Raw genomic sequence first — 17,461 nt, 5'->3', positions numbered from 1 at the left:
GGTATTTGGAATGGAAAATGCGAAACGGTGCTGGATGGCCAGGCAAAGTGGCAACAAAAGGGGCAGCCGGTCGGCGGAAGTTTAGCCGAGATTGTCAATAGCTCCGGCGCGTGGATTGGAGGACGCCCATGTATATTGCGAGTGATTCAGTGAGGCATATGCTGATGGCTTTCCATTTTTTCTGGCATAAATCCATGGATCCAGCGGGCTTGTGTACCCTTTCGACTGCTCTGACAGGCTGCTCATGAGCACGGGCGTCTGACAATAACCGAGGCACTTTTTCCCCATCTCTGCTAAGCGATGACAGCGATCTATGGACTTGCAGGATATTCCGTCTTCATTCAGTGTTTCGTTTGGCCTGACTGCATTTGACACTTTGAAATTGAACCGAGCAAAGTTTTGGCAAGGAGTCTGTCTGCGGTGAGTTGCCTTCGGTTGGCCAACGCTCCTCCCCCTCTGGGAATGCACATCCCATCCTTCCAGTGGCTCTGGCCTTGTCTTTAGTTTTGATTTTCCACTTGATCGAGTGCAAACTTCGGGCAGGCACCGCCCTGCTCGCTCAGGCGTGTTATCAAATTATAAACAATTTCAACGTGAGTATGCATTGTTAATGTGACTGAATTGTTCACGTTAATTAGGTTGCAGCGCAAAGAGCCATAACAGCTCCCCACTGGCCGCTTTGGTCCTCCGAGCCGGATCCGTGGGTCCGTGGCAACGTGGGCGGCGCTGTCCTAGATTAATTTCCTGTTTGAAGGGAAACATTTTCCACGAGCGGTGTCTTGAATCGCTGTGCAATTACTGCAAATTGTGCTGCATGAATGTATAAGTGCGCCGAGCTAAGGCGCATTTGGCATACTTTCAGTTCATCCATTATAAAATCCAGTCGAGGAACGTGCCACAGCGCGCTTCACCCGTCTCCCATCTCTCGTAGTATGCCAAATTGGCATTTGTCTCAAAAGTTAAAATTGCTTTTAATATAATGCGATTCGTATTTGCTTTGGCTGAGCTCGCATTCCTGGAATCTTCGTAGTTCTGTTGGCGAGCATTTAATGGTCATTAAGTGGCTTCAAACGTGCTCCATCGTCCGCCCGTTGAGACAATTTTGTACAATACAATTTCAATAAAGCCGGAAAAAAGGGGCACGCGCGGTGTATGGTGAAAGCCAAAAAAGAGAAATCCGTCGGACCATAAAATCAGCACAAACCCAAACACACATCCCCATCGAGATGATAATCGTGGCCAAAGAGTGGAAGACAACAAGCATGGTCCAGCACTTTAATCAAATGCGGCCGCAACATCAAGAGCCTGCTCACCGCTCACCCACAAGTGTTCCGGCCGTGTGTGTGCCCAAATTTCAATGAAGCCATTGGCGGCCAAGAGGCCCACAAGTGCCGCCCGGAAAGAGCAAAAACTATTAAAATAAGTGGAAATGGAGGCATTAGGCCGGAAACACGAACTCGCACATAGGGCCAGGACCTGTTCTTTTCCGTCCTGTTATGTTCTGTTGCGAGAGAGGAGGACCGTTGTCAGGCCAAGTGGAAGCTTTGAACCTTTTATGTGCTTTTAATTTTAATACAACAAGACGGGCGAAACAGAAACAATTTTAAAGGCGTGCAGTTTTGCCATCTTGCCAGCATTTAGTTGCCACTTTGGTTGCCACTTTGGGTGCCACATCCCCCTCTCATGCCGCTCCTCTGCTCTCGTGTGCATTTTCAATTTGCGCTTTGCATACGGATTGCAATTCATGCCAGCTGCCGGAATTCTCAGGGATAAGCCATTGCGTACCACAGTGCGTATGAGTGATGCGAAGTACACACTCAGCCACAGCAAATGGCTCGTTCTTGAAGGTGTCAGCTGCAACATCCAGAACACTGTAAGTATGCCGAAGGCATGAAGGGCGAAATGCCCACAGGCATTCAGTTTATCAATTAAATGAGTCACATATAATTAATAGCCTTTACAGACAAGCGGCCTCTCGGGCTGCCTTGTCCATGGCAAGCGACTGTGAGTGCGGTGGGATTAATGAACCTCACTCAGAAGGCATGACTTTAATACCAACTCGATTGGACGGGAGGATGAGCAGATGAGCAGATGCGAAGCCCACCAGCACAGGGAGCGTAGAAATGCAAACTATGGTAAATGCCATCGCACTTCAGGCATCCGGTCTAGACTCCATTATGATATAGTGTGCGCCCGAGTCGGTCGCTCCCCGAGGAGCTGAGCAGCTGGCCCAGCTTAAGATACAATAAAAAAGCTAGCATACCTACGGGGGCATCTGCATAGCTGCCGTGTGTGTGTGTGTGTGGGCGCGTGTGTTTTATTCCCATTCGCAGTTTGGCAGGAAAATCGTTTAATCTAGCATAAACATATGGAGCACACGCATTTACAAGCGACTGTGTACACACATGGGGGATGAAGGCGACAGGTGAGAGTGAGTGAGGGGTGGAGCCGCGTCACCTAGGTGCTGCTCCCCCTAAGAATGGCTTTAAGAAGTCAAATTCGCGACTAGGCTTTATGTGAAATTAATTATGCAATCTCGCAGGGAGTTAAACAAACAGTTGCGGTTTCCGATTACCGACGACCCCCATGTTGTTGGAAAAAACCAAAAACACAAACCCATTTTTTGCCGACTGTCTGTTGACTTTTCATCTCAAGAAAGAAATACTTGGAAAAACAATCGAAAAATACAATTAAGCGAATGAATTTCATGAAAGTGAGCTGTAAGCGTAGGCAATATGAGCCCAAATTAAGGTGCTGCCTTTTGCGACGTGGGTTCTTAGAAGTACTAATATGGAGATGGAAGACGGAGCGTTTCTTTGGGAATGATGGTACATCTGAAGGAAGTGCTGACCTTAGTGCAATTGGTCTCGACTTAAGAAAGTATCAAAACCAATGAAACCCAATAACAGAATATGGCATTTAAATTAATTATTTTCTTTTAAGAACCTAGAAAGCCTCATTTAACTAGAATTCAATTCATCCTTAGTCTGGGAATCATGGTATTTTATTTTTATACGGAATAAGTAATCAAATGATAAGCCTGGCCTCAAAGGAACTCGGCTCAAAAAACATTGTGTTTTTGCCCCAAATTTCGATAAAACTCAACAAAATATAAACTTTTAAAAGTGTCGGATTTTAAGCACTCCTCGACTCAGAATGTATAATTTTCCGAAGCAAAGTAAAAAGCTTTAACATTTTAGACAAGGGTTATTCCAAATGCATTTTGTGGCTTAAAACGAAAGTGGAGTCCAAGTCTATCAATAGCTAAAGTATCGAATATGGAGTCCCCATAGAACAATTTTCGTACGGGATGAAAATACATGTTAAATCCGATTATAGATCCACAAAACCAGTGCACAAATGGATTGAGCATGGCCATCGAGTCCCCCATCCAGCTTTTATTTATTTGTCAAATTTAGAATTTATGACGGACCCTCACCGGAGGATTTTCAAGGGGCTGCTAGGGGATGATTGCAACCCATCCCGCTCCAGTGCTTTCTGCCATGTGTGAGCTGTGTAATCGTAATAAAAATGCACAACATGGCACGGCTCCCATCCGCCCAGCCTCCTCCGTCCGGGACACACAAAAGGCAGATCTGGGGGCAACTTAGAGCTTACTTAGACATGTTAACTGCTGCGAAGAGTCTTTGTCTCTACATGTCGAATAGGAAAACGAAGGGAACGGAGCGAAACTTGCGGCGGCTACAAATTTAATGCGCTTACGATAAATTTTTATTATGCCAGCGAATGCTGCCGTTAAAATTGGATATCAAAGACCCACCTAGGGCTGGATGGAGAGTGGGAATTTGGCAGGCCAGGATGCGAGAAATTTGAATTTTTCGCCATAACCGTAACTTGTCCCGTTGGCAGGCACTTTAAAGTCGTTTCTTTTGCACTTGCACTCAGAACGTGCTTTGTTTTTCTGCCCCTGTTTATGCCTTAATGTGGCCATAAAGTGGAGGAGTTACTTGGACGACCCGGATGGACGCATTCCGGGTGACCGCACTCCACTCCGCGCCGGACCGCTCCACCTGGCCTTAATAGGTCATAGGGACTGCGACGCAGTGCTGCGAGGCGGGCTTACCTGGCGTATACTTAATCACCCCGAAATAGCGACGAAACTCTGGGAAACTGCAATTCGGCACGTGAGATTGATTAAATTTCTGATTTATGTTCTGGGGAATCACCCGCACACAAAGCCACAGACACTCTCAACACCACCGACCGACGGACTAGGACGACAGAAGTATCGCTTGCTCCGGACACCTCATTCAAAGTTATAATCCACTGTCGAGAGTCTCTGGGTTTCCACTGAGGAGCGCGTGCGTTGCTGTCTAGCAGGGAACTGTTTGGCAGAAAGCATGGGACTTCGCTTTTATATTCATCCAACAGGCCACGAGTGTTTGCCGCCAAAGCATTCAAAACACAACGTGTTGCAGGTTGTGGTTGCGAGCAAGCCAACTCTACAGCGGATCAGGACGCAGGCGTCGGCAGGACAAGGCTAAGTTCCTTGCTGCCACTAGCTGTGTTCCGAACCCGAGCTTTCAGTTTCGGTCGGACTTGGGGTCTGCCCCTCGAACCTGCTCGAAAGGATGAAGGGCTCGCCCCTCCGGCATTGTCAGCTGCGGTCAGTTGGTAATAATTCCTGTGACAGTTCAATTTTGGGGAGACGACCCTAAGTTTGTTATTGGGGGATTGGCATCTATGTCCCAACTAAAACTTTCCGCTCACTCAACTTTGATTCGGATTTTTGATACGGAAGCAAAAGAAGTACCTATCAGAATCTTTCCAAATGTTTACATATCTCGCAGAACATAATACTCTAAAAGCCCAATTGTTTGGACAGCCACCTGAAATGGTAATTAAATCTAATGGCAGGCAAAGAGTATCTCATGTCACGTGGAGATTCTCATTTAGATGCCAGCGGCTGCCACTGCAAATATTGACGTACAAATGTTAATTACCCACAGAGCCCACAAGCTGCCGAAAGGCAAACGGGCAGCGAAAGCGGCCCACGGGGCGTATGCTCGATAATTGTCGGCCAAACCTTGTTTGCTCCTCATTCTACGCCGAGACAGCTCGTTAATATTCAATAGCATGCATTAAATTCAAAGTGCTAACAAACTTTTGCACTTTCCATCGCCCTGAGCGGGGTCCACACACTCGCAGGCTCAAAAAAAAGGACATCCGTCTCGACATGTCCTTTGGCCACGCAGGACGAGACAGGCCGCTTGGCCGGCTGGCAGGAGGCATGTTCCAAGTATTTCATTAACCTGACTCGCACAGATACGCACATTGGCAGCTGCTGTCAGTGTGACGCTCTTCAGAGCCTCAAATCGTCCTTCCGCACCACAGTCCTTTCTGACCTGCTCTTTGTGGGCGAGCACGCGATGCCAGGACGAGCGGTAAATTGTGCCCAGTCTCCATTGGAGCGAGCTGCTGGGATTCTATTATCATTTTGCGGTAGCCAGTCCCCCTTTCACGTGGGCCGTGGGAAAGTGAAAAGTTTGGAACACCTTGTGTGCCCAGGGTCACCCAGAATCTCGACTAGCCTGCTCTGGGCTCCATCAACAATGGGCATAACTTTCAATGGGAGTGCAGCGTGCATAAACACAATGCTCAACTTAGCAGCTTTCGAAATTAAATGCCAATTGCAAAAATGCAATATTCGGGACACAGAATGCGACACAGGAAACCCCAGGTAACCAATGTAGCCAATGCAATCAAAAACGCTCCACCTCCCACAGCCAGTTACGGCAAGGATCCTTCTGAATGGCAAACGTGCGCATGACATAATTCCTTAATTACCAAACTTGTCAGACGCACTTAAAAGTGAGTTACAATTACAATTTGCCTCCACAATTGTCTGTTCCACGTTGCAGAAGGAGTAATCGTTCCGACCCTGCCACCTGCGGAGTTGCCCCACCGTGTAGTTGCCACAGACAGCCTCAAAGGGAAGCTTTAGACACACACGTTGCAGCACAACTTTTGAGAGTCACAATAGTTCGCAAAAGTTACGGTCTCTGAAACATAATGGTTAGAATGTTATACTAGAACTCAAATGTGTATGCATTTTTAAACTATTTTAATATGAATAGAAAAAAAAAACAAATTTTTGCACAGTTGCTAGTTTAATATATATTTGTTTATAAAAATTGTGCATTCTGCCAATTTAACTTGTGGTCCTGTGAAGCACAATTCCTAAATTCCGTTACTGCTTAAAGGAAACATTAACTGAATGGAGGTCCTTGTATTCGGATAAACAACTATTTGCTTTTTGTGTGTATACTTAAATGGTCGCTATTGTTACTGAAGGATTTAAAAGCTGCTTATACTGAACAATGCAAGTTCATGGATTGCATGCCAGCGGAATAACTAAAAACTACTAAGTACTGACTGCTGCAGCTGGATTGGGGCTAATAGTGACTAAATTGGCCCACACTCGTAGGTGGCGAGCAGATCTAACGCTCCCTGTCAATTTGGCAAATGATGCTGGGCTGTCAGCCGCAGGACTAGCAAAAGGCCCAACCAAAGGTGGAGGACACCTGGTGATGGCAAGCGAGTGCCCAGCGATTCGTGGCCCCCAGCCGGCACCCACTCGTCGCCACCCACCCACCCACCACCTGCCCACAGCTGAACTTTATGCTCGGCACTTGTCGCTAAATTCCCACTTTCAGCTTCGCGAGATGCAATCCTTTGCTCCTCCCAATGCGGTTGATGCCTGCCTCCTGATGCGACAGCTCCTGTTGTGTTGTCATTTCAATTTCAATTTGCTGACGGAAACTTGGGCGTCGCCCGTGACAACCGAGTCGAAGTTTCGGCACCGCCCTGGCCACCAATTAGTGCCGGAGAAAAACGGAACGCACAACACAACCTTCGAAAGTGTAACAGAATTCCCAGGAATCAAGTGGAAAACCAAGCGGCACGTCAGCACGGATTTAATTAAAATGTTTTACACGTGCGTAGGTCCCGCTCTAATTGTCTCATCCCAGCCAACTGCATCATTCCGCCCACAATAAACGTGAATAATGGACCGGCATCATGACCAGGCCTCGAAAGGTATGTAAATGTCACAAAACGTTATTAAAAGTGCTGCCCGGGGCGGCGGGAAATCACAAGGACGCGCTACGGGGACCAAAAAATTTGTCAAATTTAATTTACACCTGTTTAGGAATATGCAAATATCCGCCACAAGAGGAGGCTCTATGGTGGGCTATGTGTGAAGCACTTATGTGAGTGCCGTCAGCGGTCAAGGATTTGGAAAATCCTCGCGGTGGAGCAGAAAAAGCTGCAGGAAAGGCGAGCGAAACGAGGAGAACAACAATTTAGCTGCACTCATAAACATCGGCTCCTGGGAAATGGTAGTGCGATGTCAGGAAGGACGAGACAGGTTGCGGAAGGACGGGAAGGAGGGGATGTGTTGCTGGATGATTGCAGCAAATTGCCAACACAGTTGTTGACTTTTGGCCATGTGCGTGTCCGTGAGTCCGACAGTCCACAGGTCCTTGTGTGTTTGGACTTCGGCCACTTACCACTGGCATTCAAATTGCCAGTTCTTTCCAGCGCAGTTCGCCTTGGTTCTTGACTCTTTTTGTGAGCCGCTGTGTCAGGGATTGATAGCTATACCAACTTTGATTTATTACCCCTGCGCACACACACACACACACAGGAGGCCGATACAGGACTGCCAAAGAGCCTGGCACTCGGCCAGGATCGGAGGCTGAACGGGCCAAGTCCTCTTAATAAACTATCAACGTCAGCTCGGATGGCTCTAATTACAGAAGCAGCAAACAGGAAGGCCAAAAGCATTACGCAACCCAAAACTAATCAAGCAACCAGGTTGTCGGTACCTGTCGGTACTTGTGCACTTGACATCGAGAACTGGCATTTATTGGATGCGGACAAAACATCATACTGGGGCATTCCGGCGCCGACTCACAACTGACTGACGTGGCCCAGGAATAAGGTGTTTTGGGCATCCTTGATGGCAAAGAAGAATGGATGATCTGCGATGAACTCGAATACTTCCTCTCCAATCAAGAGCGACTCCACCGAGACCTTGACAACTGAAGTGAAAGGAATAAAGACTGTCAAGAATGTTTGTATATTTACGGACAGACTTACAGGTTGCTCCACTGGCCGTAGTTCCCTTTTCGTTAACCTCGATGATCGCCTTGTGCTTCACCTCCGAGATGCGTAGGGGTTCCGATTCCTGGAGAAGGCTACTGAGGTTCGCCTCAGGAGCGAATAGTTTCTTAATGCCCAACTGAAAGAATCAAAATTATTGCTGTTCAATAATGTAAATACTTTATGGGAGTAGCCAAAATGTTTTTGGCATATCAGTAGTTATTTTCAAGGTTATCATATTCAGTAATACATATTCAGTAATTCCATATTATTAAAAAGTCTAGGCGGAATAGCGGACGTGATTACGTTTTGAAATTGAGTCTACATGTTTCATCACTTTTAAGCCAGCTTTTAGTTCCCAAGGGAAGACAAAAGACATAAGAACAGTCAAACGGTCAGCCATGGTTAGTTCGACTTGGCTAGTGATTCAGATCCGTAATATCCTTTTATATCCATATGTTAATATGTACTTTTCAGTGAATCTACTTGTGGTATATCAAACATTCCAAAATAGTTGAACACAACATGTCGAACTCATCGAATTTTAAAGCTGCAAAGCGTTTAGGTTATTCGCCACTAGTATTCGGGTCACCAATCTAGTGTTTAGGCTAAAGGACTCACCTCCTCCAGGGCTGCCTGCAGAGGGACATCGAATTCGAATTTGAATTTGGGCAGCTGCACGCGGACCTTTCGCCTGCTCAGTTGGGAGCTTATATCATTGAGGTCTACGCCCATCAGTTTCTTCTCGACGTGGGCCAGTCCCTGCTCCTCCTGAGGCAGGATGATCAGGAATACGATATCTGTGCCTGTGTAGGGCAGTTCCACGACCTTGGCCTTCAACTCGGGCAGTTCGCCGAACCTGAAGTAATCCTCTTGGGACATGGTGTCCACTCTGACCTTCCGACCTCCGTGGTTGACGAAATCGCTGTCGTATGTGGCGTAGTCGGGAAAGCTGCTCTGCCAGTCGGCCTTGAAGTAGATGGCATTGACCAGAATGGCCGAAGTATCTGCATCCAGAGAGTCCGGAGCAATGAGGTCCTTGATTTGCTGATGGGTCTGCTCCTCCACCCAGGAGTTAATGCGCTTGGCTGTGTCCGCATTTTGGGTAAAGTTCACATTCTCTGCAGCTGCTGCGAAGTTCTTGCTCACCAAATCCTGATAGGCCTGGGCCAGCTTGAATCTCTGGGCCACGAAAATCCGATTGGCATTCTTCAATTTGGGCCCGTCCTCGTCACCACTCGCCTTCTCCCACTGTCCCACGGCCAACAGCTGGGCCAATTTCTCGGCCACCTCGCTCTTTCCAGCTCCTTCCAGGCCCAATCCCAGTTTCAACTCGTCGGCAGTGCTGCCCTCGGCGCCCAGGTAAGCTAGGGCCAAGCCCGTCCGGATGGACGATGGGGAGAGAACGATGTTCCGGCCGGACTGGGACTTGGCCAACTGGCCAAAAAGCTGCGAGGCAAATTGAGCCTCGCCTGCGGGACTTTTGGAGTAGTTAAGGGTGTTGGCCATGGCCAGAATCAAGCCCTGGAGCAGCAGAAGTGAACACGTGGCCTTGACTGCATGACGTGGACATGGAAATACCGGAAAAGCAGTAAAGTAGGTCAATAATTCGTGGACAGACAGCTTGTGCAAACGTCTTCCCTACCTGACATGATTAGGAAAACTGAACCATTCGAGGTTGTTACTTTGAAATCAAAATGTGATTCAACTGTTTTCTGGGCTTAGACTGGTTTTTTCGTTCTCCTGTAATATCACCATAACACAACTGGTTTTTGGATAAGATGAATCTTTCGAAGGTTTTACCAAAGACACTAGAATAACAAGATGCGTAACGGCCATACAAATTTTTGGCACGCGATTTTTTGGCCGTGGCTCTAGAGGTGGCTCCAGGCTCTCTTGAGTTTTTGTTCGAGAGAGAAAGAGCGAAGAGCGCTACAGCAAACAGCTCTTTTCTACGCATACAGTGATAGCATACAACTGTATGTGTGCACACGTATGCTCATGTATTGTAAATTTGACAAAATATGCCCTTTACCTTAGAAGTTCGTTGACTTTAAATCTATATTATTTTTTATCAATTGGCACCATGCGAAAAATTCTTGTTTTGCATTGCCTCAACGTTATTATTATTTAAATAAAGCTTAGAAATAGTAATAGACGAATCTATGTACATCACAAAATAAATTTCGAAAATGACTTTATATTAGAATACTTGTCATTAGGGTATTCAGCTTGCGGCGTGAGAAATATTAATAAGGCAATGATTGTTGAGTGCTTGTGTCCGCACTTCGTGCCTGACGATATGACTTTTGCAACGAACTGTTTTCATATTTTTATTTATTTTATTAATTTTTATTTTCTACTACGTATTATTATTTTTTATGAAATATTATTATGAAATATTATTATTTTTATTATTTATTAATAAAATTATTATTTTTATTATTTATTAATTAAATTATTATTTTTTTATGAAATTAAAAAATAATTATTATTTTTATGAAATATTTATTTCTCAATGTTATGTCTTCTTTTTGGAAAATTTATGTTTCAAATTACAGTAGTTATAATAATTTCCTTTGTATTTGCTTTAATTATTATTATAATAATTATTATAATAGTCAGGGAATTTTTATTTTATTTCATCATATTGCTACGAAATTGGCCACAACTCCAAATATGTAAATTCGTTTCTTCGATCAGAATTGATTTCGGCCCGAAAATCGTCTTCTAGCACAGCACGCACACATATACGCGTTCTCGTCTCTTGTTTTTACTCACGCAAGCAAGCAAATTCTATTTTTATATTTCTTACGCTCTCAACGTGAGCGAGCGGAAAGAGAGCAAATTTGGCCTTCACCAAAAAAGTGGCTGCATAGTGCCAAACGAATGTATGGCCGTTACGCATCTTGTTATTCTAGTGTCTTTGGTTGAACTGACGACTGATTTTCTTTCTGGCCATACAACGGCACTCAGTGGGGAAATTAATTTCGTTTAGTTTACTACATATGTATGTATATTCATTTTCATTAGCACCATGCCACTTCGCAAGCATTCTGTATTCTTTCCTAGGTTTCCCAAGAGATTTTAAGTACATCCCAAGCATGGAATGTCTTTTTACGTTTTTTAACATCAATATCGGCTAAAAAAATATCAATATTGCTTATTAAAAACTGGAGATATCACCATAGTCGAGTAACTCGAATATCAGATACCACTTGCTTATTGCACGTACGCGAGAAACTCGAATAAAGGCTTTTCACTTGTTCTTTATCTGTGGCATTTAGACATAATACGTTTAGGAACCGTGAATAGTGTTTTAAATTGCTTTTTTAACGACTTTTAGCGAATGTATGTATCTAGCTTCATGGGTGGAGGAAGCTTAACTTTTTATTGCTTTTTCTGGATAAACTAGTAGTTTTTTTTAAATAAAAATAACATCACGCGGTTTACCAGGATTTAAAAGACATCAAATTAACGTATTTGAAACTAAAGTCTTTTAACGAAGCATCGGAATTTAACAGACTATAAATTTTTGGGAATTTTAAGCATTCATGGCATGTTGCATGTTGCCTACCAGTCACCTACTACTACCTATTATTAGTTGCCTTCGCAGCGTTACCCTTCGTCACTACGTGGACTGCCGTCCACAGTGATCCGTAACTTAAAATTTAATCATTCCGTTTGGAATTTTAGAAAAAAGTTTTTAAGTTAAAATATTGTTTTCATTTATTCAAGGGCTTACAACACGCCCCTGGAAATATATGGTGTTCGCATCGCGAATGACGAAGGCAAAGGGATGATCGGCCATGAGGAACGTAGAAAATCCCGCTCGATTTGTGACGGCCACAGCTGGGGATGATCATTGGGAACAGTGAGCATATAGGAGTCAACATTCGACGCTGATAACCAAATCTGTACTTACATGTGGCACCTGCGGCCTCCGCTCCCTCCTCGTTCACCTCCAGGAACGCCTTGTGCGAGACCTGGCTGACTTTGCCGCCTGACTTATCGGCGAACAAGCCGCTTAAGTCTGACTTGTCGGTGAAAAGCTCTCGGATGCCCAGCTTAAATAGAATCGAGCGTTAAAGTGGCACAGCCGGGTGTTTCCTGGCGGAGTCTTACCTTCTCTAAGGTCTCTTTAAGCTCATCACGAAATTCGATTTTGAACTTGGGCAGCTTCAGATACACCTCCTTGGCATCCAGCGGTCTGGCGAAGCCAACGATCTTCTCTTCCAGGGCGCTCAGGCCCTCCACTTCTCGGGGCAGAAATATAGTCATGGACAGGTTGGAGTTAAGGTACGGCAGCTCGATGACTTGGGCATCCAAGTCGCGGAAGTAGTTAGCCCTGAATGTTCCCATTTGCGCCATCATCTGGACGGGCACACTCTTGTTCGCAGTTACTTGGAAGGTGGAGGATCTGGTCTTAGCTGGGTTAAACTTCGACTCCCACTGGCCCTTAAAGTAGATGGCGTTCACCAGCAAGGCCTTCACGTCGGACGTCAGGCTGCCGGGATCGATCATGTCCTTGATTTTACCACTGGTCTGGTCCAGCACCCAGTGGTTGATTCTCTCGGCTGCCACAGGGCCGTTGGCCAGACTGATGGACTCCGCCTCCGACTTGAAGGGCTCCCTCACAGCGAGGTTGTAGTTCTGATTCAGGCTGTACTGGTCGTTGACGTAGATGCGGTTCGCGAGCTTCAGTATGGGTCCCTCCTCCTGTCCCTGGAGCTCGTTGAGGAGAGCCCCGTACCTGGCTGCCACCGCCTCCTTGTCCTCCGATGGTAAACCCAATGCACTCTGCAGCTCCTGGGCTGTCGAGCCTCCTGCGCCCATGAAGACCATGCTAAGGATGGTCTCTATGGAGACGGGCGAGACGACGAGGTTCTGGTTTGTATGGCTCTTGGAAAGTAGCTGGTAGATCTCCTTGGAGGTCTGACATGCCACAGAAGTGACCCACAGGAGAAGGCCTAGTGTGGGAAAATGAATTATCAATGGGTTTGCAGCGTTCGGAAATTCTGTTTATGCATATTAAACTTGATATTTTTACTTTTACAGACTAAAGCAGATCGAATTTAACGAAAGCTGATAGTCTTTGTAAGTTAAAATTTAATGCCACAGCAAACATCTTCATCATATTGTTTTATTATTTTGTATGACTAACACAACAATTTAAATCATAAGTTATTATAGGTAATTTATTGCTTTGTATTTTAATTCACTGGCTATAAGCGATCGCCACTTACACAAGTAATACATTTGACCGTCTACAACGAACTCTTCCCCGAGATAAGTATCTCTGTAAACTGAGCGCCGAGTGCCAAGACGAGCTCATATATGCACTGGACATATATGTACCTACTGGCGATACTTCATTACGTTACTGAGAACTGCGCACACAGCTCTCTCGGATTGAAATCCAATGACGTCTAGTGGGATTTCATAGCTGAGTTCTATTCGGTCTCACTGCTGTTCTTAGACATTGTACATGCTGGCATCGGCACCTTCCCGTGACAAGCCCTCCTCTCCTGGTCCAGATCCAGACTTGGGGTTCGAGAATCGGCCGGCGAAGAAGACGGCCTGCGGGTTTCGTATGTAAAAGACGAACGGGTGATCCGCCTTGAAGAGCTTCTTGTTCATGTTGAGCATCATGGGCACTATCTTCATGACTGAGTGTGGGAATCAGAGTTGGGATTAGTATGAACAAGTATGAGTTGCAAGCAGCTGATTTCACTTACAACTGACTGCTGCTGCCTCGGATCCTGCCTCATTCACGTCGATGTAGCCGCGGTGCCTTGCTGCAGAGATTTTTTGGCCACTTCGCGAGGTAAAGAGCCCGTCTAGTTTGGCCTTATCGCTGAAGACTTCCGTAATACCCAGCTGAGAATTAATATCAGATTAAAAATATTATTAAAAAAAAAGCCACTACTATCGGTTACTTGTATCTTACCTGATTAAGTACCTGTTTGAGGTCCACGTCGTACTCTATGCACATCCTGGGCAGGAAGATCTCGACATCCTGCAAGGTCAGAGCGGAGTCAATATCGGCTAGATCCAAGGTCTTGAGCTGCTGCTCTAACTCCTGCAGACCGTTTACTTCGTTGGGCAGCAGGATTAGCATGTGAATGTTTGAGTAATCATAGGGCAGTTGCACAGCTCGAGCCTTCAGCTGTGGCAGTTCGGCGAACCTGAACTTGTCCTCTTGGTACATCATGTTCACCTCCACACGAGTGTCCCGGTCCACGTGAAAATGGTCAATCGATGTGGTCTCTGGCATAAAGGGTTTCTGCCACTTTCCCTTGAAGTACAAGACGTTGATGAGCAAGGCGCTCGTTTCGTTGTTCACGGCGTCCGATTGAAGCAGGTTGGTGATCTTGTGCTCCGTCTCCTGCTCCACCCAGTCGTTGATCAACTGCGTAGCTCCCTCCGAATCGGCGAACCTCGTCGCCTCTGCCTTCGACTGGAAAAAGTCCACGGCGATCTCGTTGAACTCGGTAAGCAGTTCCAAGGAATCGTTGACGTACAATCTGTTCACGGACTTCAACACGGGTCCCCTGTCGCCGTAGTTGCAGCTCGTGCGCCAGAACTCTCCGAAGTTTAGGGCTATGTGATGGCGGTCTCCTGGTCCTAGCTGAAGCCCATTCCTTAGCTCCTCTGCCGTAGATCCGGATGCCCCCATAAATGCCAAGGTCAATGAACTTTGGACGGATGCTGGTGAGAAAACCGTATTTATGTGGGGGTCTTTGCTCTGCTGCAGGGCATCTTTGGTAATGACATCTATCAGATTTCGCGCGAACTGATTTCTGCCTTCTTGGGGTTCGCTCATCTCGATCTGGGCAAAAAAATATTTGTTTTAACGTCTATTTTTAAATACTTAAAAGTAACATAAGTCTACAAAAAATCCAAAATCCCTAATGACGTACTACTGGGTGATACTATTTATTTCAAAATCATAATTCGATATTATATAGAACCGATGTAAAAAGTCAACTAGTACTTTCTTTCGTCATAACAAATTGCTTTATAGCAAACGACGCGATAGCAATTCATAGATAAAATAACGCACGTCACCTGATAAGGTTGTTGATGTTTATAGATATTTAAAATTTAACAATACTCTGCCCTATTTGGATTACTTCATATTTAGATTACCGTAACTTAGCCTACTAAGTTTCGGAATTTCTTTAGTTTACAAATCGTTGATCAATGGAACTATTCACTTCTCTATGCGCACTGATAAGCTATTTCGAATCGGCGAAACAGGTGAGGTCGTCGCTGACCCTATGGGTGCGCTGATAACTTACACCGGAAAAAACAATCTCACGGATACAATCGGAAGGCAGCCGGAGTAAGAGCGTGGTTCGCGTCAGACTGTGCGGAATTGACTAACGGCGGGAATCGCAGTGAGTCAGAACTGAACGAACTGCAACTCGATTAGATAAATTCCAAGAGAGTCTGAAGTGGCAAGCGCTCTCGACTGAGAGCAGCTCCTGGCATACCCGAAATTGGAATGGGGTTGATAGCTCCTCTAGCTTCTTATTAAAATATTTGCTCAAACTGTTGATAAGTCAATCCGAATATCTACTCTCACATTTTTTTCGAAAAATGAGTACTCACTGACTCTTCTATCGTAGAACAGAAGTGTTGGACTCAAATTTGACATAGTTAACCTGAGATCGCTTGCTTCCTTCATCATGAAAGATGCGGAGTTCGCACACGGCTTGGAACAATTCGCTATTTGTCTGCACGACCATTTGTGCCGGTCAAATCCTGGCCTAAACATCATCTACTCCCCATTGTCCATTCAGATCTCTGCGGCCATGCTGCGGATGGGAACGACGGAGGGATCGGCCACAGCTAAGGAGATGAACGAGGGGCTCCGATTCGGCGGGCTTGTTGCTCAGGAAGTTGCTGAAAGCTTTGGTGTCGTTCTCAAGTCCTATGAACAGTGCCAGGTTCTTAAAATGGCCAATGGCCTCTATGTTATGAAGGGTCTCCAAGTTGATGAGCAGTTTGGCCACATTTTAGAGCAGAAGTTTCGCTCCAAGCCAATGGAGATTGACTTTGGCAGCGAGCAGGCTGCCAGCATAGTCAACAAATGGGTAGAGTCACAGACCAACAACCTGATCAAGGACATAATCGGTCCAAGACTTCTAACCAAGGACTCGCGGCTGTGCCTAGTAAACGGTATTCACTTCAAGGGAGAGTGGTCAATCAGATTCAATGCAAGAGACACCCAGGAAGAAGATTTCTTCGGATCGGATAAACCTAGTAGAGTGAGAATGATGCACGTGTGCGAGAAGTTCTTTTTTGCCGAACTTCCCAAGTTCGAAGCCACTGCCCTCAGAATGAATTATAGTGCCTGTAATTTGGCCATGATCATTTTACTTCCGGATGAGAAGTCGGATCTCACGAGCCTCGAAAAGAAACTCAGTGATATTTCCCTAGAGGCATTGTCATCGGCAATGAATCTGGAAAAAGTTGATGTGAAGATTCCTAGCTTTACAGCCGAGTTCCAGCAAGAACTGTCCCAGGTCTTCATGTCGGTTAGCTGAAATGGATTTGTTATTGAATTTTGATTATACGTATATACGCAACCTGGCTACTCACAGATGGGCATGAACCGAATATTCAGTGGTCAGGCAGAGCTTGGAGGAATGCTACAATCCGAGGAAAGCCTTTTTGTCTCCAAGATCGTCCACAAAGCATTCATCGAGGTTAACGAAGTGGGCACTGAAGCTGCAGCCGCAACGGGTGAGCCTGCAAGGGAAATGGTTTCAAAAATATAATCATATTTGAGTGAAACAATACTTCTACTTTTGGCAATTTGACAGCCTCTTGTATGTAGTACTCCGGATATTCTTACGAATGTCCTACGATTTGCTAAGCAAGTCCCAGTGATACAAATTTCACTCAAATATGCATATATTCTAATTAATTAGTTTAAACTTCTTGTTCAGCTGCGGTTGCCACATTTAGAAGCATGCCTGCGCGCCAGGGCCATCCAAAGGTATTCCACGCTAATAGACCTTTCTTCTATGCCATAAAGGACAACACCCATGGCCTTCTATTTGCCGGTCATTTTATCACTGCCAATGATGAGAAACCTGAAAAATGTAACAGATGTATCTAAATGCATCGTCCTAAAATATCTTTGGCGTGCGAAAAAGTTAAGGAATAAATTGTACTTCCACTTAAGTTACGTTTTAAATATTTTTCATTTGACACATTAAATGTGTAAGAATTATCTTAACATAAACATAACATAAATCTGCCTTTGAGGGTATATAAATTATGGGTGTTATTGGATTCTATTGACTCATTCTCCCCAGAA

General features: G+C 45.3%; 5 protein-coding genes across 9 annotated transcripts in view; 1 reads left to right on the top strand and 4 right to left on the bottom strand.

The window, feature by feature from the left end:
* Positions 1–4,321, bottom strand: part of LOC117138046 (GTP-binding protein Di-Ras2) — a 30,941-nt gene extending 26,620 nt beyond the window's left edge. Inside the window, exon 1 of the mRNA XM_033299861.1 lies at positions 4,085–4,321. The gene's annotated coding sequence lies outside the window, so the exon portion shown is untranslated. The remainder of the gene's footprint in view (positions 1–4,084) is intronic.
* A 3,547-nt stretch (positions 4,322–7,868) lies between these two features.
* Positions 7,869–9,932, bottom strand: LOC117137068 (serine protease inhibitor 42Dd). Its single transcript, XM_033298293.1, has 4 exons — positions 9,773–9,932; positions 8,749–9,683; positions 8,125–8,266; positions 7,869–8,066 (listed from the first exon to the last, which is right to left on the bottom strand). Exons 1-4 carry the CDS (start codon positions 9,777–9,779, stop codon positions 7,936–7,938), a joined length of 1,215 nt encoding a protein of 404 aa, XP_033154184.1. The 5' UTR covers positions 9,780–9,932; the 3' UTR covers positions 7,869–7,935.
* A 1,906-nt stretch (positions 9,933–11,838) lies between these two features.
* Positions 11,839–13,455, bottom strand: LOC117137070 (serine protease inhibitor 42Dd). Its single transcript, XM_033298298.1, has 4 exons — positions 13,374–13,455; positions 12,253–13,097; positions 12,053–12,194; positions 11,839–11,979 (listed from the first exon to the last, which is right to left on the bottom strand). Exons 1-4 carry the CDS (start codon positions 13,384–13,386, stop codon positions 11,861–11,863), a joined length of 1,119 nt encoding a protein of 372 aa, XP_033154189.1. The 5' UTR covers positions 13,387–13,455; the 3' UTR covers positions 11,839–11,860.
* Positions 13,456–13,583: 128 nt separating this feature from the next.
* On the bottom strand, positions 13,584–16,534 carry LOC117137069 (serine protease inhibitor 42Dd). 4 transcript variants are annotated; one of them, XM_033298294.1, is made up of 4 exons: positions 16,447–16,534; positions 14,078–14,959; positions 13,866–14,007; positions 13,584–13,796 (listed from the first exon to the last, which is right to left on the bottom strand). In XM_033298294.1, the coding sequence occupies exons 2-4, from the start codon at positions 14,951–14,953 to the stop codon at positions 13,603–13,605; spliced, it is 1,212 nt and encodes a 403-aa protein (XP_033154185.1). In that variant the 5' UTR covers positions 14,954–14,959; positions 16,447–16,534; the 3' UTR covers positions 13,584–13,602. The 4 variants fall into 4 exon arrangements, with proteins under 4 accessions (XP_033154185.1, XP_033154187.1, XP_033154186.1 ...); XM_033298296.1 differs by lacking the exon at positions 16,447–16,534 and adding an exon at positions 15,199–15,890; XM_033298295.1 differs by lacking the exon at positions 16,447–16,534 and adding an exon at positions 15,432–15,890.
* On the top strand, positions 15,789–17,191 carry LOC117137071 (serpin B6). 2 transcript variants are annotated; one of them, XM_033298299.1, is made up of 3 exons: positions 16,459–16,673; positions 16,740–16,881; positions 17,107–17,191. In XM_033298299.1, the coding sequence occupies exons 1-3, from the start codon at positions 16,476–16,478 to the stop codon at positions 17,172–17,174; spliced, it is 408 nt and encodes a 135-aa protein (XP_033154190.1). In that variant the 5' UTR covers positions 16,459–16,475; the 3' UTR covers positions 17,175–17,191. The 2 variants fall into 2 exon arrangements, with proteins under 2 accessions (XP_033154191.1, XP_033154190.1); XM_033298300.1 differs by lacking the exons at positions 16,740–16,881; positions 17,107–17,191 and having other exon boundaries at positions 15,789–16,727.
* Positions 17,192–17,461: the final 270 nt, after the last annotated feature.

Source organism: Drosophila mauritiana, chromosome 2R (assembly GCF_004382145.1).
Source record: "Drosophila mauritiana strain mau12 chromosome 2R, ASM438214v1, whole genome shotgun sequence".
Lineage (NCBI taxonomy): Eukaryota > Metazoa > Arthropoda > Insecta > Diptera > Drosophilidae > Drosophila > Drosophila mauritiana.
The sequence above is the reverse complement of the archived record's forward strand: the minus strand, read 5'-3'. Positions and strand labels throughout refer to the sequence as shown.

Bases quoted from the DNA above. Each gene is read 5' to 3' on its own strand.
- LOC117137068 (XM_033298293.1), bottom strand. The intron at 8,267-8,748 runs GTGAGTCCTTTA...TGATTCTTTCAG, and splicing joins TGCAGGCAGCCCTGGAGGAG to TTGGGCATTAAGAAACTATT. The intron at 8,067-8,124 runs GTAAGTCTGTCC...CTTTCACTTCAG, and splicing joins TACGGCCAGTGGAGCAACCT to TTGTCAAGGTCTCGGTGGAG.
- LOC117137070 (XM_033298298.1), bottom strand. The intron at 12,195-12,252 runs GTAAGACTCCGC...ATTCTATTTAAG, and splicing joins TTAAAGAGACCTTAGAGAAG to CTGGGCATCCGAGAGCTTTT. The intron at 11,980-12,052 runs GTAAGTACAGAT...GATCATCCCCAG, and splicing joins GGAGGCCGCAGGTGCCACAT to CTGTGGCCGTCACAAATCGA.
- LOC117137069 (XM_033298294.1), bottom strand. From the start codon at position 14,953: ATGAGCGAACCCCAAGAAGGCAGAAATCAGTTCGCGCGAAATCTGATA. The intron at 14,008-14,077 runs GTAAGATACAAG...ATTAATTCTCAG, and splicing joins TCAAACAGGTACTTAATCAG to CTGGGTATTACGGAAGTCTT. The intron at 13,797-13,865 runs GTAAGTGAAATC...TCCCACACTCAG, and splicing joins CGAGGCAGCAGCAGTCAGTT to TCATGAAGATAGTGCCCATG.
- LOC117137071 (XM_033298300.1), top strand. From the start codon at position 15,822: ATGAAAGATGCGGAGTTCGCACACGGCTTGGAACAATTCGCTATTTGT.